This window comes from Acomys minous (assembly GCF_964271855.1).
Source record: "Acomys minous genome assembly, chromosome: 12".
NCBI lineage: Eukaryota > Metazoa > Chordata > Mammalia > Rodentia > Muridae > Acomys > Acomys minous.
The window spans coordinates 69290613-69308920 of NC_140493.1; the positions used below are offsets into that span (position 1 = coordinate 69290613).

The following is an 18308-nucleotide window of genomic DNA, read 5'->3' on the forward strand; positions in this document are numbered from 1 at the left end:
CATTCTAGCTAAAACACACACACACTGACAAGTCAGCGGTCTTTCCAGACTGAAAAATCAAGCCCTGTTTCTAGGACTACCCCCCTCCCCTGAGTAAGTCCTTAGTATCTGCTCAGTTCAGGGCTTCACTAAGCACAGCAATGGAAACTCCCAGCTCAAAGTCAGTAACACAGCTAAGCCAAGAAGCTGCCTCTATGCCCACAGCATGCTGGGCAGAGGCCTTCTTAGAGCTCAAAGTAGAACATAGCATAATGGCACCCTGACTGCTCCCCACTGAGTACCCCCTGCCCTGACTGAATAGACGCAATTAAGGCTCTGAAGGGAGTCCACTCCCCCCTCCCAGGCTCCAGAGCACCTCAAGAGCCTTTGCCATGCCAGATAAACATCCATGTATGGGGTTACAGCAGTTTCAGCTCTGGAGCCCCAACTCTTTGCTCCTAAGCAGGTATGGGTAGCTATAGATAGGTTTCCAGAGTAAAGGTTAAGAGAAGGTTCCAGGATGGGCCCAAGCTTAAAATATATCCTGCAGCCAGGATGAAAAAACTCCCAAGCCCACCTAAGGTGACCCTACTTCCCTCTGTCTCCTCAGAAGCCTGTACTGGTCCAAAGCCGATGCCTACACTGCCTGCCTTCACTCTGCGTGACCACCTCACGTTGCTGTTCCCAGGGATCACAGTGGCTGTTTGTGCATAGGAGAGGCTGAAATGGCCTAAGAGCTTATCTGCTGCGGAAAGACTGGACGGACAGCATGTCCCTGGCAACCCCTTGTGTTTCTCACGGCACATTTGACCGTGGAAAGGGTGGAAAATCCGCTTGAGCCTTTGGGAACATTTTGATCATTTAGAAGTAAATCGCCCAGGGAGAGGGTTGGAAGAACACCTACTTCACTCCCACATGCGCCCTGCACTCTATCCTGACCCCAGGACTGGACACAGGCGGCAGCCGCCCAGAGCATCCGAAGACAAGGGACCAGGACTCCCGGCAGAGTCAGTGGGTAGGAGACTCCAGAAGTGTGCTTTGGACACATGGGTCCTCCCAGGCCACACTACACTACAGGATATCCCAGAAGTGGAGTTACAGACAGTTGTGAGTCACCACAGGGTGCTGGGAACTGAACCCAGGTCCTCTGCAAGAGCAGTAAGGCCCCCTAACTGCCGAGCTGTCTCTTTCCAGTCCTTCAAATGAAATAGTATACCCCAGTCTCCCTACCTCCTCATTAGATTTTAGAAAAGCAAGCACAGAGCTTGAGTCTGGCTGAGACTGGGCAGGGAACCGACCTGCTGTCTCCGCCAGCCTTCAGCTACCTCAGGGCCGTGCACAACCCATGCTCTACGAGACGAACCAGAGGCCCTAGTTTCTCCTTCTCAGTGCCTATGGTTCCGAGTTGAAGTTTTCTTGAGCAGAGACAACAGATCTGGTGGGACATGCAGTTTCCTTCGACAGTAGCCACCAGCCCTCGCTCCTCCTCAGGGCAGGGGAGATGGGGGAATTTAAGAATATTAGGAATCTTGCTTTCCTTTCTTTTTGGAGAGAGGAACTTACTTTGTAGCTCTGGCTAGCCTGGGACTCGTTATGCAAGCCAGGCTGGCCTTGAACTCACAGAGATCCCCTTGCCTGTCTCCTGAGTGCTGGGATTAAAGGTCAGCGCCGCCGCCACGCCCTGCCCAGATCAGGGGCTTTTATTCTCAAGTAGAGTATTTGATGCAGAACTCAATTCTTGGCTTCCATTTGGGAAAACTGCAGGTGCCTCTGACCTCTCAGGGGCTTCCGGTGAGCTAACACTTACCTCATCCATTCCTTCAGATGGATGTTTTCCTAGGCCACGCTGGATTCTCAAGTCACTCTGGGGTCTTCTCCAAAGCCACTGCAGTTTTCCCATCAAATGTAAGAGCAGGCTGCATGTGGCGTGCTCGTGCGGCCAGATGCCTAACCTCACAGTGGGAGGGCTCACCCAATAGCAAGCACAGTACCCGCACACTCGGTGCCATGAAGCTCAGGCCCTCGTGGGGAAGGCAGCAGACTTCCCCTGTACCGGCACTCAAGCCGCCTCAGCTGTGACTCAGAGGCCTCCTTAGAGTGTTTCCGCTTTTCTTAAAGCTTTTGCAATGCAACAGATTAAAGTAGGTAGCAGATCAGTTACTTTGATTTCTAGGACAGCAATGCCCCAGCTGAAGGCAGGGCTCCTGCTGGTGGGAAGACCGGCTCTGGGAGTTATTACCTAAGGCCAGCTGTTGGCATCACACCTGTCCTCTGTCTCCAAGCCTCAGGGCTCCAAGCCAGAGTGGACAGCAAGGGTGTCCCCAGGGCCTGAAGTGAGCAGGTAGCAAGACGTTTTCTGGATGGGCTTCCCAGTGGGTCTACCTTCAGAGGTGGGCCTAGAGAACAGGCATCAAGCCTGCATGCCATGATGGAATTCCCAGATGAGAGGGGAGCAGGGAGGAAGGGACCCATCTGCTTCCTGTCAAATGCATCTTGTCCTTCCCATCCCCAGGATGCACTGGTACAGTCCAGGTTCTCCAAATCAGGGACACCTGGGCAACAGAGGCAGCTCAGCTGCGGCTGGTACTCCCACAGGTCCTGCCCGGGTCCCCAAGACAAATGCATGTCTACCCACTCTCCAAGCATGCCATCCAGACCAGCCTTGAAGAACAGCAGTAGCTGAGTGGGGTGCACGTCTTTAATCCCAGCACTCGGAGGCAGAGGCAGGTGGATCTCTGTGAGTTCGAGGTCAGCCTGGTCTACAGAGTGAGTCCAGGACAGCTAGGGTTGTTAGAGTGACAGTAGAGGCACTGGGCTAGGAGAGGGGCGGGGGGACAGAGACAGAGACACAGACAGACAGACAGACAGACAGACAACAGCTGATGCAGAATGAGTTCCTGCCAGGACAACATTCCCAGTCCCTTGGAGGAGATGGCGTATGAGGCAAGAGGCAAAAATCAAGCCAGTTCCACAGCCTCCCTGTCCCCATGTGCCTCCAAGTGGTGGCGAACATAGCAGAGTAAGCATCCCACCTGGGGCAGCACTGAGAGCAGCTGGCAGCAGGGCCACAAAACATGAACTTGGGGCTGATGCTCACAGACACAAACCCCTGGGCACTCATATCTGGCACAGGCTGGAGGCGAGAGGCTGTCTTTCAGAGAGGCTAACCCTGTGTTCCGGGGAGGGAGCTGGCAGAGTCTGTGATGTATGTATACTGGGATGAGGCTTGGAGGGCTGGGGTGGTGGGACAAAAGGGAAAGAAAGGGCTGGGCAGTGGAGGCACACACACACCTTCTATCACTCATTAGAGAGGGAGAGGCAGGCGGATCTCTGTGAGTTCGAGGCCAGCCTGGTCTACAGAGTTCCAGGACAGCCAAGGCTGTACAAAGAAACTCTGTCTCGAAAAGTAAAAAAGTAAATAAATAAATAAAAAGAAAAAGAAGGAGGAGGAGAAAGAAGAGGAGGAAGAGGAAGAAGGAGGAAGAAAAAGAAGAGGAGGAGGAAGAAAAGGAAGAGGAGGAGGAAAAAGAGAAGAGTAAAAAGAAGGGGAAGAAGGGGAGGAAGAGGAAGTGGAGGAAGAGGAGGAAAAGGAAAAGGAAGGGGAAGAAGAAAGAAAAGAAAAAGAAAAAGAAGGCAGAGTTTCAATGGCCAAGGCTTCCTTCCCCACCCCAGTTGCCTCTGACTTCCACTACAGTTAAAGCATGCCCTCTCCCAAGAAACGGGGGCCCGGCTGTGGTCACTGTGTTTATAAACAAGGCCTGGTGGACAAATAGGACAAAGTGTCAAGGAGTTCCATTAACAGCCTGTCATCTATTCAGGGAAGGACTGTAGGTCACCTGAGCCAACGTCTCAGAAACAGGCTACCTGGCCAAGAACTGGGCCACATGGCCATTAGAGAGAGTTAAGTGGGGATCCTGGATCCCTCAGGGGCTGGAGGGTAGGAGCTGGTGGAAGACCCCTTGACTCCTGCTCCAACAGGCTCCTGACCCACGCTCCCTCCAAGCTCTCTCTCCACAGAGTAATTGAGACCAGAAGCAGCTCTCCCGTGGCTGACAAAGGCCCCTTGTTCCAAGGCTCCCCACACTGTGCTCTCTGAGGCAGCTGAGGGCAGCCCTAAGAGAAAAGCCCAGCTGCTCCACGCAGGGCAGGGCCACCTCAGAGCCTCCAGCTCGGCTGGTTGGTCTAACTCCATCATCACAAGACAACAGGCCCTAATGTGACACCCCAGCTCAAACACAGCCTTATGAGGGGACTTCTTGACAAGGTACACCCAGAATTCCTGGAGTGAGGAACAGCTGAGCCTGCCAGCTTAGGGCAAAAGGCCCTCTTCATCACCCAGGTTTGTTCCAGGCTCTGTCCCAAGGGCATCATGAACTTTTACATTCGGTCCTCATCACAAGCCAGTTTACAGGTCAGGAAACTGAGGCTAGGACAAGTGGAACAACTCACCCCATTCTCCCCAATAATGGACAGACGGAGCAAGACAGAGCCACGGACCTGCCTGGCCTCAAAGTCCCTTCAAGGCTGGCTGAAGGAGCAAATCCTCTCACAGGAAGTTCTGTTCTCTCAGGACCCTTTGCTCAGTGCTCATCACGTACAGCGTGCCCAGCGGACAAATGGGGAGGTAAAACAGTGGAAGGCAGGATATGCATGCAGGGCTCCGACTGCTCCTCCAGGCAGATTCCATCCCCTGCGTCTTACAAACATGGCAGTGAAGAGTGGGAATAACTCCCAAACTGATGAGGAAACTGAAGCTCCAAGAGGCCAAGGAACCTGGAGTTAGTTCTCCAACCCACAGCCCAGGGCTCCTCCCACAGTCCAAGGCTCCTCCCACAGCCCCGGGCTCCTCCCACAGCCCCGGGCTCCTCCCACAGTCTCAAGTCACTGGACACCACTCTCAGTAACAGCCAAATGGAGGGTGGATGGGAGAGCTGAGGAAAGAAAGGGAAGGAGCAGGCATGGCTCCCCAGGGGGCGAAAGATCGGAGCTGGCTTCACCATACCAAGCTCTTAGTTGGGTCCTGGGGTCCTGGGGCTCTGCTGTCTTTTTTACAGCTGGAAGCAACAAGCATACATGACTCTGGGAAAGGAGACTATGAAATTCCCAGCTCCAAAGAATGGGCTTTGTCTTTTTTTTTTCCTTCCCACTTGATACTCTGAGAGTCTAAGGTGGAACAAATCTGTGTGCCACAGATAGATAAAACAAAACCGTGTTATACTCATAATACTGAAATATTATTCAGGCCTCAAAAGGAAAAAGGAGGAAAAAGAAATGGGGCATGCATGAAGTCTGCGGGCATTATGGTAAGTAGTCAAATACAGAGAGAGGGTGATTGCCAGAGGCTGGGGGAAGGGAGAAGGCAGTTTGCATTTAATGGGTATAAAGCTGCCAGGTGAGAAGTTCCCAAGCCGCAGGGTAGTGATGGATTAAAAAAAAAAAAGTGTGAACAAATTCCCACAAGTTGTCCTCTGACCTAAATAAGTGTGCTGTGGCATGTGCGCCTCTCTTTCCCCACAAAACAAGTAAGTGTTTTTTAAAAATGCAGAGAGTTAAGTAGAACACAGTGGCACGTTCTTATAATCTTACACTCAGGAGACAGAAGCAAAAGGGTAAGGGGTTCAAAGCCAGCCTTGGCTACGCAGAGATTTGAGGCTGGGTGAAAGAATATCAAGACTGTTTAAACGCTGCCAGATTTGCCGATTTGGGCACTGGAGGGCAGGGACTGGCTTTCATGACTTCCTCCGTTTATTTATAAGAGCTCTGATCTCTTTAAATGGCCTGGTCATAAAAAGTCAAAGAAATTGCCCTAGCTTGCCTTTCCCCCTTCAGACCCAGCAGACCCTGGGAATATGCTAATGAGCTAGCCGGTAGGTCTCAGCTGGGGAGCCCACATCTGGAGGCTGGAGTGGTGTAGTTGGAAATAGACTAGGATAAACATAGAGTATCCCCTGGGAGCAGGGAAAGCAAAGCAAGCTAGTGGGGGATGCTTCGGGCTGAGCGGCTACCCTGGCCTGGCCGGGCTATGGGTAGGCCAGCAGGCAGAGGTAGATGGTGGGGTGGCCCTACAAAAAATCCACATGGTATGATCCCTAGGCCTGGAAGAGAGATGGACCAAGCTGGTAGGGTGTTCCAGTCCATCTTCAGTGGCAAAGGACAGCTGCCTAGAAGTCACATACTGTCACCACTCTACCTATGAGCGTTGTGTTTTAATCATCCAGCGGGCAGTCCATCAAGCTTGGCCAACTTTGGATCACGGGTGGGGGGGGGAGGTTGGGGAGTAGGGGATGGGGGGAGGTTGGGGGGGTGGGGGGTGGGGGTGGGGTCCCTGAATCCCTTTGATCGCAAAGATAGGCATGCCACTTTTCTGGTCTGGGTCTCCTTCTCCTCAAGACAGGATTGGATTCGTTTGGCCTTAAACCCTACAGATCATCTTCCCTTCATTCATTCCTTCACCCCCCCCACGTGCCTGGCTCACAGCCCCTCCTACTCAGGACAACCTGGGTACCTTAATTTCCTGGACTACTCCCTGCACATTCCTGGTCCTCTGAGCGCGCCATGAGGGTCCCTCCCCCAAACGCCTGCCTCGCTTCTGCTGACCCAGAGCCTGCCTGCTTGCTAAAGTAACAGAGCCTTCAGAGTGCAATTACATGCCTGCTACTATATAAACTGATTAAAAGCGCTTTAATAATGTGCTTTTAAAAGGCATATCTAAAGACTATATACAGGGCCTAAACGGGGGTTTATGATACTATGCCATGTAAATAGGAAAAAATTATGCAGAGCACACACTATGATTAAGCCTACATAATGGTGCACACACCAAGGGAGGGGAAAGGCATAAAGACATAATAAAGGGGCCTGGCCGGGGCTGTGGGATGGGGTGAGAGGGCTGGTGACTGTTAAGTCTCCTTACTGCGACTGTAATTTTTTTGTTTTAAACACAAGCAAAGCCTGCTTTTGGAATTCAAGATGCAGAGCTCTCAGACCCTTCTGGCCCAGCATCCTTCCTGAAGCTTCCTTACCTCCGGCCCACAATGATTTTTCCCTGCTGGTTTCCACCCTATTCCTTACTCAGAGAAGTGAGGGCAGCAGAGCCCCCTAAGCCATGGGGCTTTTGGAGCTGGGGGCAGAGGCTGGCTCTCCTAACCTCATGCCTGGACCTTGGACAGGTTTTTTTACCCTCACTGCCTCAATGTCCTCAACTTTATGACCTTTCCTGCCCATAGGATACTGTGGAGATCCCCCGAGACCAGAGCGGAGGGCTCTCTGTGCTCTGCTGGCATCTTAAACTGCTCCCTGGTGGCCTGTGATGGAATACTACCTCCTCAATCTGATAGGGTACCCTACACTTCTGCAGAGGCACTGTAAAAAAAATATCTCTCTCTCTCTCTCTCTCTCTCTCTCTCTCTCTCTCTCTCTCTCTCTCTCTCACACACACACACACACACCAATTTCTATCTTTACTTGGATCTTTTCCATGCACTGCTTCTTTTCCATTGGCCATGCATGCCGAGGCCTTTCACCTAAGACGCAGAGACATAGCACCATAGAAACAGTGTGGCCGGCCTTCCCTGCAAGCTGTCAGTGGAGGTGCCTCGGCCTCACTGTCTGTCTGTAAAGGAGGACAAGAGGGTCACCTTCCCTGCAGAGCCGCAGCAGGCTCACAACAGACAGCGCGTGGATATGAGCTTCTCGGAGCACAAACACAGGACACGCGCGCGCGGCGGTTGACCAGTGCTGCCATTTGTCTGCACTAAATGCTACACCCGACGCAGCCTCCAGTCCCAGATGCTCTGCCACTACCATGACCAGAAGAGCAAATGACTAGAGCTCAGACGAAGGGGGTCCCCTCCCTGACCCCTGGCTAAGCTGAGTGGAGAGGACCCCGGGAAGAGAAAGGTACCAAAGTGGGATTTCTCTCCATCTTTACACTGACTACTCCTTAGGTGATGCCTCTACCACAAAGCCATCTCTGGCTCTGGCCCCAGGGCCCACTGAGGGGAAGCAACCTGGGCCCCAGAGCTAGCTAGGTTACCACCCTTAGACACATGGTAGAGCTCTGTGGGGCATGGCCATGTGGGACTGTCCAGTGCAGACTATCCATGCGGCCCGGTTATCCTTAGTGACTCTTGAGGTACTTACAGTATAAGACCTTATGAGCCATGACACCCCCTCCCCAGTGCCTAGGAGACGGGTGAGGTGAGTCCATGGCTCAGGGCCCGGGGTTGTGCTCAGGAAGGCTGAGTGCTAGTGAACTTCAAAGGCCTCCAAAGGCCTCAGGCCCTGCGCTTCCCACTCACTGGCCTGGTCAGCTGGCAGCAGGAATGTTTGCGTTTCTTTTAATATCAACTCCCAGGCATTTAACATTCTTCGAAGCTTAAACACAGCAGCCTTTTCCTTAGCAGACTGTGCTTTCTGCTTTGGCAGCCTCCCCTCCCCCACTACCTCCATCTGCTCCCCTCTCCAAGAGTCAGTGATTTATGGTGTTTCCTCTGGACCTAAGCAGCACAGTGAGGGCAGAAGCAGCAGGGCTGCCTTCCAGGTGGGAGACTCCTGGCTCTGGCATCTGAGTCGTCCCGGGAGGCTGTGGGCCACAACACTCACTGAGCTGGCTGGCCCTGTCACCATTTCATTTCGCAGCCGTCAGTGGCCCAGGCGGCATGGCATCTTCTCACATCTCACAGCTGCATGTCTGCTAAGGCTGCCCAGGCTACCCTGGAACACGTCCCTGCCTATTTCTTAGGCCTTGCCCAAGGGCGTAGAGATGGGGTTCCTGCTACTTAAGAGGACACGTGACAAGGATTGGATTTAGAGAGCTTTCTATCATCATCCTTATTTCCGAAACAATGAAGGGCTGGCACATGGTTGCCTAGCAGCACTGTCTCCCTGGCGACAGCACCGAGGAGCAGGGTATAGGTCCCTCAGCATCAGGAAAGCTGTGCTTAGGAACATGAGGCAGATGGCTGGGCCTCTACTGGAGGGCACCACCTCTCTATTCAGATATCGAATGCAAGACAGGCAGAGGTTGGGGTTCGGGGGAGACCCAACATGGCTCTCAGTTGCCCCAGGTCAAAAACCAGAACTTCAGCCTCAACATGCAGCAGAGAACAATCATTTCCTGCACAAAAGGACACTAAGGGGCCTGGAGAGATGGCGCAGTGGCTAAGACCACTTAGGGGACCCAGGTTTTATTCCTAGCATCTATGTGGCAGCTTACAACCATCCTTAACTCTAACTCCAGAGGATCTAATACCCAGGCACACACATGGCAAATACACATAGATGTAGGCAAACTATGTGTAAATATAAAATAAAAACAAGCATTTAAAAAAATGAGATGCCAGGCTGGAGAGATGGCTCAGAGGTTAAGAGCACTGGCTGCCCTTACAAAGGTCCTGAGTTCAATTCCCAGCAACCCCATGATGGCTCATAACCATCTATAATGTGATCTGGTGCCTCGTTTGGCATATAGGGGTACATGCAAGCAGAAACAATCAATCAATCAAATGTGTCACTGAGGCCACACAAGGTACCAGGCAGCAGTGTGAATGGCTCCATGCTAAACATTATCCCTCAAGCTTTCTCAGGAAGGTAAGTAAATAGCAGGCATCTTCAAACTGGCATGATGTTCCAGAGATACACGTACACAAAAGACCTTTGTCCTCATTTCCAATGTCAGGGCACCAAGAAACACAACTGAAATACGTGCGCTCACCCCGAGGGATCTGGCTCTGCTGATGTTCCAAGGCCTCACCCTGAGACAGTGACTCCCAACACAGGTAAGGAGAGCGCAGAAACTGGGGGGGGGGGGGGGGGGGGCGCACAGCCCAGCTGACCCTGGTGAACATGGGGGCTCCCTCTTATTTCAAGCTCATAGCACACACTGTTCATCACAAACAGCCATCTTTCTTTCTGCTTCAAACAGCCTCGGGAGGCCTCCCAACACAGTGTAACACAAAAAGCCACCAACAAACTGAAAGAGACTGTGAAAACAAAGGCACCCAACTCCCTTGTGTTTATCTACCTCACAGAAACATGGTGGTCTACCTGAGCCAGGTATGGCGGCCTGGGGACGAGGTATCTCTGTGCGACACAGGAAGGAGCCAACTTTGGGGACCGTGTCTCAGCTTTGAGCCGCAGTCACAAAGGAGACTCCTCAGCTGTAAAGCCCTGGCTCCTCACCTGGATCTGCCCCTTGCCCATGATCTTGTCCACAATCTCGTTGCTGTCCTTGTTGACCTTGGTCTTGTCGTAGCACTTCTCGTAGCACAGGATCCTCAGGGACTGGGACCCCTCCAGCTCAATCTCAAACTCCTGGTGACAGATGGAAGCAACCAAGGGGGAGGGCCCTGAGCCTCTGAAGGTGGGAAATCTGTGGCTTGCCGGCCTCCCAGCCAAGTATGAGCCTTGGCTTTGCAAGGCTGGGGCGGGCAGGACGCTGGAGGACTACATCAAAGACACAGAGGGGCACTGGGGCTTCCTGGAGCTCCTGGAGGCGTCTATGTGACTGGCAGTGTGGGGCTTAGGGACCGTAGCTGAAACCCCAGGATTCATCTACCTGAACGCTGCAGGCGGATGACTAATAGGAAGGTAACGGGTTAGGGAGATGCAGCCGGTCCAGCCAGTGATGTGGCCACCCCCAGCAGAGAGGCATGCTCAGTGACAAACTGGGACACACGGGAGCCTCCCCCACTCACCTCATCCCACTTGGGCTCTGTCGTGTCCCGGAATACCCTGGTTTTGGCTTTGCTGACAAAGTAGCCAAAGGAATCCACCTCCAGAGTACAGTAAAGATCTGCGGGGGAAGGACAGACATACCAAGTGAGGCCAGAACCGGCCACGAGCAGGGCCAGGGCACAAGCGGTGGTAGTCAGCGGCTCAGGGAGGAAGGGGTGCAAACTCTGAGGGACAGATCTGAACTTTAGCATCAAGGGTACACAGATCCTACGGCATCTCTGCGGACTCTGCCACCTGGGCCGATCCCTGGAGCCTCGGCTTCCCATGCAAACCCCCAGGGAGAAGCCAGAGGGCAGGTAATGGATGAGCCTGCAGAGGCCTAAGCATGCCGAGGCACTGGCCACTCTCTGCTTTTGCTCTAGGTATGCTGTAGGTGTTCTCTAAATTCACTGTCATTTAGCCTTTTAGAACCTCTAACCATCTGCGGACAAAGAAGACCTGTCCTGAAGTGCTCCTAGCAGGAGACAAATCGTTAAGTGACACAACAACATGGCAGGTGCCATGACTACAGTTCACTCTGAGTGTGATGGGGACACAAAGCGGAGGCCTGTTCATCCTCCCAGAGAAGCACAGGAAGGCTTCCCTGTAATGCTGACTGACTGACTAGCTCTTTATGGGCCAACGGCATGAACTTAGTATGAAGGGGCAGGCGCTGGGAGCCCTGAGTTTCTCAGCCTGTGTGCATAGCATTAAGTCATTTCATATCTCTTGTGACTCAGTTTCCTCATCTGGAAAACAGGAACTAGAAACTCACTGGACAGGAAGTAAAAGAAAGATGCTTGGGGGCTGGAGAGATAGCTCAAGAGGTTAAGAGCACTGGCTGCTCTTCCAGAGGTCCTGAGTTCAATTCCCAGCAACCACTTGGTGGCTCACAACCATCTATACCCTCTTCTGGCCTGCAGATGTACCTGCAGAGAGAGCACTATATATATAGAAGCAGTTCAGTTGAAGATAGGTGTTGTGAGGCGGACGTGGTGGCGCACGCTTTTAATCCCAGCACTTGGGAGGCAAAGGCAGGTGGATCTTTGTAAGCCTGGTCTACAAGTGAGTCCAGGACAGCCAAGGCTACACGGAGAAACCTTGTCTTGAAAAACAGCAACAGGGGCTGGAGAGATGGCTCAGCGGTTAAGAGCACTGACTGCTCTTCCAGAGGTCCTGAGTTCAATTTCCAGCAACTACATGGTGGCTCACAACCATCTATAATATGATCTGATGTACACTGTAAACATAATAAATAAATCTTTAAAAGAAAAGGAAAGAAAAACAACAAAACAAACAAACAAAAAGAAGATATGTGTTGTGGCGTACACCTTTAATCCCAGCATTCAGGAGGCAGAGAAATCTCTTTAAGTTTGGGGACAGCCTAATCTACATACAGAGTTCAAGTCAGCCAGCCAGTGGTGGCGCACTCCTTTAATCTCAGCACTTGGGAGGCAAAGGCAGGCAGATCGCTGAGTTTAAGGCCAGCCTGGTCTACAAAGCCAAGTCCAGGACAGCCAACCCTGTCTGTCCAGGACAGAGAAATCCTGTCTCGAAACAACAAAAGACCAAGTTCAAGGCCAGTCAGTGCTACAGACTAAGACCTTGTCTTTAAAAAAAAAAAAAAAAAAAAGTTTAGGGGCTGGAGAGATGGTTCAGAGGTTAAGAGCACTGCCTGCTCTTCCAGAGGTCCTGAGTTCAATTCCCAGCAACCATATGGTGGCTCACACCCATCTATAACGTGATCTGATACCCTCAGATGCATACACAAGCAGAGCACTGTATACATAATAATAAAGAAATAAATATTTTTTAAAAAGTTTAACTGAGATAGAGTATCTATCACTCGGTGGTAAAGCACTTGCCCAGTGTGTGCAAGAAATGAGGCCCCATTCCCAGTACCCCAAACACTGCTTATACACACAATAATACTTAAGCTCACTTTCAGGTCAATAAAAACAAAGGTGATCCTCTTAAAATTTTTTTGAGACATTATAGTACACTCCTTTAATTCCAGTACTCAAGAGGCAAAGGCAGGCAGATCTCTGTGAGTCTGAAGGCAGCCTGATCTACATAGTAAATTCTAGGGCAACCAAGGCTACATTAGAGAGACTGTCTCAAACCAACCAACCGTCTTGTTTTGGATTTACTTTGTGTGTGTGTGGTGCTTTGCCTGTATGTATGTCTGCGCTCCTTGTGTGTTGCTGGTACTTGAGGAAGTTGGAAGAGAGCGGTGCATCGCCTCGAACTGGAGTTACAGTCGTGACCCACTATGTGGGTTCTGGGACTTGAACCCAGGTCTTCTGCAGAAGCACCATGTGCTCTTAAGCACTGAGCCATCTCTCCAGGCCCGCAGCTGCATTTTATGGAGAAGGAAGCTGAGGCTCAGAAAGGTTAGAAAACTTGCCCAGGGTCACAGGGTTTGTAATCACAGGGCAGGCGTTTGAGTCTAGGTGTCAGTCAGTAGCTCTAAAGCGAAGGCTTGAGGGAGAGCAAACCTCGGAGACAAAGTGCAAAGGTGAAACCCCACCCCCACCCCCCACCCCCGGGCCAAAAGGAGTTGGCGTCTAAGCAGACAAGGAGGGAAAGTCCCCCAGCTGCGGGCCTGTTGGCAGGGACCCAGCAGGGGAGCGAGCACTCACTATGAAAGACCGGGCAGTGGCCACTCAACTTCCCAGGGCCGAGGGAGCACTTACTGGCTGACTGTTTAAATCCCTTGGCAGAGTGGACGATGACATGAAGGAAACCGTACAGTCCTGGAGACTCGTCGTCTGTAAGAGAGCAAAGAGACGCTCGCTGTAAGTGCCAGGACTCACCAGCTCTCCCGCCACCCCTGAGCTGGTGAGAGGGCAGACGGTGGCCTTGGTCCACAGCACCACCTGCTGGCCAGCTGGGGAACAAGTCCAACGCTCACTGTTTTCCCACAGTGTGAGCTGCCCTTGCTTGGGACCCTCTTGCCTCTGCTCAGACCACGGGCCAGAACAAATGTCTTAGGCCAGCATTAGTATCTTTCCTCTCTCTGACGGCTTATATCCCCAGGCCGCCCTCCTTTGTCTAATCCTTCAAAATGGAAACGAACGAATTTGACTCACTTTGTTCTAATGGAGAAGAAAAAGCTCAGAGGAAGGCTCGGCCCTTGTCTGGGACACGAAGGTCCCTAGGTGAGCCTAAAGGAACCTGGCCTTTGCCTTTAATCCCAGCACTCGGGAGGCAGAGGCAGGCGGATCTCTGTGAGTTTGAGGACAGCCTGGTCTACAAAGCGAGTCCATGACAGCCAAGGCTACACAGAGAAACCTTGTCTCAAAACAAAACAAAAACAAAAACAAAAAAAGAGAAAGAAACCTGGCCTTCAAAACCCCTTTCATGCCCCAATAGTGGCACATGCTAAGTCCCAGCACTTGGAAGGACAGAGACAGGAAGACTGAGACTTCACAGAGCAGACACTGCCGTCCAGCACCGGGGGAGTACACCCTGGGCCAGTTTCTAGCCTCACTGCACTCTCCCTACACTGAACCCCCCTGTAGGCTCCTGGAAATACAAGGCCAACTCCAAACTCCTTGCTTGGCACTCAAGGCCTCCCAGCTCTGCTTCCTGAAACACCTGGCCTGCCTTCTCATCGCCATTTCTCGTCCACTTCCTGTCCCGTCCTCCCCCAAGTCCCTGCCCCACTCTGCAGCCTTCTATTCTGATGGGGCACCATCTCACGAACTCAACACCACCCTGGTTTCTGTCAAAATCCCCCGGGGTGCAGATTGTTCCCTCAAACCAGAAGGGGCCAGGAACACCTGGGTCTTTGAGAGACTTAGACCGTCCCAGGCACAGTGAGCAGTGAGGCAGCCATCAGCAGCCATGGCTGTCATATTCTGTTCTGGCAGGAGACTCCTAACAACGTCCTGGGAGCCCGGCCCCGCCGGCTGGGCAGCCTGGGGCTCCGAATCTTACCATCCTTATTGCTGGTGACAGGAATGTTGTGCACAGTCCTAAGCTTGAAACAGGATCCCGTGAGCACCTGGAGCTCCACAGAGCTCAGGACGAAGGCCTGGAGATCTGTGCAGAGAGGCCAGGAGGGGAGGGGATTCATTATAGACCCACCAGGACCTGCTGCCCTTCCCTGCAGATGCTTCAGGAAATCAGCTTAGACGCGAGTGTCGGCGGCGTTGGTTCTCTGGGCAGTGGGGAAGTCCTGCAGGCACTCACGTGAGCACAGCTAGGGGGCGCTGTCAGAGGCTCATGTGTGTGAGGGGGAAGCGAGAGAAGGGAGTACACCCAACCCAGTGGCTTGTTATGAATTCACCATGGGCCTTAATTGGACCTCAACAGATGGGAACACCCCGAGCGTGCCACCACCCTGGCATCTTAAGGTGACTATGAGGGCTGAAGAGAGACAGCGGACATAAGCTTGGAAAGACACGAGGCCCTCTGCTGCTGCCAAGGACACCTTTAGAGCAGCATGGAGCCGGGTAGGACTTTACCCTTCTTCTGTAGCTTCTGGATCGCCTCTCTCCACTCTGACCTCTCATAGTCAGAGGACAGAAGAAACAGGTAACTCTGGAGGGAGAGGTAAGAGTTCAGTGCAGTGACCACAGCCGGAGAAGCTGCACCCCCAACCTCTAGGCACGCCATCAAAGCCTCTTCTAACTCAGGCCCCCCTGAGACTGAGGGAGGAGGCAGTTGGGGGCTGGGGGCTGGGGGGGGGGGGCTGCCCTTTTTAGGAAGCCAGGTAACAAGAGCGGCGGTGGCAGTACCAAGGGTGGCCAGCAGAGGGCAGTAGCTTCCTGCTAGCTGGAAGAGCATATCCAGGGCTGGAGCCAAGGGAGAGGCGGCGGTTCTTGGGGAATTAGTTAATTCCCAGGCCCTGTCCCTGACAGCCATGGCTCTCTGAAGGCACAGAGAGCGGGCAGGCCTGCACTAAGGGAACAGGTGACTCCCCACCCTTCTCCTCCTGACCTTTCCATTCCGATTGTGTATCCGGAACGGGATCGTAGGGGAATTGAGCAGCAGCAAGAACTCGTTTTCAAACATCTTCTTTTTGAGGCGCTCGACGGCTCGGCTCTGTCCTTTGTTGGCTTTCTGCAGGGGACGAGACAAGGGTGCCTTCGTATCACACTCAGCTGTGCTATGCACAACATTCTCCTTGCACTGAACAGTTTCTTTCTTTCTTTCTTTCTTTCTTTCTTTTTTTTTTTTTTTTGCTTTTCGAGACAAGGTTTCTCTGTGTAGCCTTGGCTGTCCTGGACTCACTTTGTAGACCAGGCTGGCCTTGAACTCACAGCGATCTGCCTGCCTCTGCCTCCCAAGTGCTGGGATTAAAGGCATGCGCCACCACGCCTGGCCCCTGAACAGTTTCTTTTTTTTTTTTTTTTTGGTTTTTCGAGACAGGGTTTCTCTGTGTAGCCTTGGCCATCCTGGACTCACTTTGTAGACCAGGCTGGCCTCGAACTCACAGCGATCCGCCTGCCTCTGCCTCCCGAGTGCTGGGATTAAAGGCGTGCGCCACCACGGCCCGGCTTGTTTCTTATTTGCTGTACGCCATGAGGTTTTTTGATATCTAAGGCTCAGGTATACAGCTCCCAAGTGCCAGCTAATTCCTAACCGTCCTGGGAGCATACTGTTCACATGCAACTACCCTAAGGCCCCAGCCCGAGCCGCCTTTGTAGAACACCCACTGTCAGGCCAGACAGCTAGACCACCCCAAAGCCACAGCCCCGCCCCCCCCCAATTAGTACTGCAACTAGCCAATCCTAGCCTCACCGTGGAAACCCCAAGGACCTGACAAATGCTGAGGCTTCTTGCAGACTCTCTGAGCAACCTCTCAGACACCACCCCATCACTCAATCGCCTTGTTAGGAGCCCCAGTTGCTCATCTGACTGCTGGGCCTCTGCTCCCCATATGCTGCTAAGGTTGCCCGACTCCCCAACAAGTCTGTCCCGCACTGCCCAAAAACCGCTCTCCAATTCCCCAACTTTCTATTTCATCAAGGAGGTTTTCTATGCTTCCAATCTCAGCGTCGCTGAGTTCCCCAAGCTCTTTAAATGTGGACTAACCTCACCTTTTCCCTTCATGTGTGGTGTGCGCATGTGTGTTCATACATGTGTAAGCCTATAGGTGATGTTGGAATCGGTCTTGAGGTCTCTCAATCAAAGCTAGAGCTCACTGACAGGGCTAGCCTCAGCAACCAGCTTGCTCTGCAGTTCCAAGTGCTGGAATTACAGGAGGGCCACCCCGCCCAGCCAATATTTACATGGGGTCTTTTTTTTCCGAGACAGGGTTTTCTCTGTGTAGCCTTGGCTATCCTGGACTCACTATAGACCAGGCTGGCCTCGAACTCACAGCAATCCACCTGCCTTTGCCTCCCGAGTGCTGGGATTAAAGGCGTGCGCCACCACTACCGCCCGGCTCTAAACTTTCTTGATTGCATGGGAAGCACTCTAACCACTGAACCATCTCCTCAGTCCTTAACATACAGTCTGGCAAAACTCTTAATGAATCTTGCAGCCAGCTCTGTGGCAGTGGCTTTCACATCCTGTGCTACTTGAGGGGTGGGGGTGGGGGATGGGGGGTGGAAGGAGCCTTTTCCTCAAGAAAGCCTCTCAAGGGCCTTGAGTGTGGCACACCTTTAATCCCAGCGCTGGGGAGGCAGAGGCAGGCGGATCACTGTGAGTTCGAGGCCAGCCTGGTCTACAAAGTGAGTCCAGGACAGCCAAGGCTACACAGAGAAGCCCTGTCTCAAAAAACCAAAAAAACCAACCAAACAAACAAACCAAAAAAAAAAAAAAAAAAAAAAAAAAAAAGCAAGCCTCTCAGCCTCTCACTCCTCTTCTCGTTTTCCCCATACACGGTCAACTGAGGAAACATCCCATAGTTAAACCCACTAGCTTCTAAGCACTGGTCCTCGACCCTCCCTCAGCACTTACACAGGCAGGGGCTCCCAGCCCCCCTCCGTCCATTCCCCAGAGCAACCAGCTGGAGACAGCGCCAGGGCCATCCGTGCCTTACCTCCTTCTGGATCTCACTCTTGAGGGCCGAGATCTTCATTTTCATGTCCTCCAGCTCGTGGTCTGGGAAGGGGTGCACCTGGGGGCTGGCCTCGGACTCCTCAGGGGATGGGAACACCAAGTCAGCCAGGGGGATGTACCACTTACAGTCATACTGCTGGTGCTTTCTGTAAGCAAGCAGTGGGAGACGAGGGCTAGGCAAAGGGGCCTCTGCAATGGCAACTGCCTGCCCAGAGCTAAAAGAATGACCCACAAAGGGATCCGCTGACCCACGGGGAGGGAGGCAGGAACGTCCCCTACCCTGGAGGGACTTCACGCACACACCTGCGGAGCACTGAGAATCCAGTGTGGGTCAGCTGGCGGGTGAGGCCCTAGATACTACTAGTGGGACTGGTGCTTTTAAGTGTCCCAAATCACTGTGTATCGGGAATGAAGCCTTCCTGGCTGGACTCACTCCTCTAGTCTATCCATACCGAAGCTAACAACACTATCCTCTCCAGTGGAGATGGGCTAAAGATGCTATTCCGAATGCCAGTTCTGACCCTGGGATCATACAAAGCCCTGGGCTGAGGGTCACAGACTACATGCAAGCCGGGCATGGTGGTGCACGCCTTTAA

The 18308-nt window shown here is 52.7% G+C and overlaps 1 protein-coding gene across 4 annotated transcripts in view; it reads right to left on the bottom strand.

Annotated features, from left to right (window-relative positions):
- Positions 1-18308, bottom strand: part of ABR (ABR activator of RhoGEF and GTPase) — a 196330-nt gene that overhangs the window by 24641 nt on the left and 153381 nt on the right. For all 4 annotated transcript variants that reach the window (XM_084802749.1, XM_084802752.1, XM_084802750.1 and 1 more), the window contains 7 exons: positions 17693-17858; positions 15643-15765; positions 15168-15243; positions 14638-14742; positions 13392-13466; positions 10677-10774; positions 10162-10293 (listed from right to left, as the gene is read on the bottom strand). In XM_084802749.1, coding sequence (XP_084658875.1) covers positions 10162-10293; positions 10677-10774; positions 13392-13466; positions 14638-14742; positions 15168-15243; positions 15643-15765; positions 17693-17858 — 775 coding nt within the window. The remainder of the gene's footprint in view (positions 1-10161; positions 10294-10676; positions 10775-13391; positions 13467-14637; positions 14743-15167; positions 15244-15642; positions 15766-17692; positions 17859-18308) is intronic.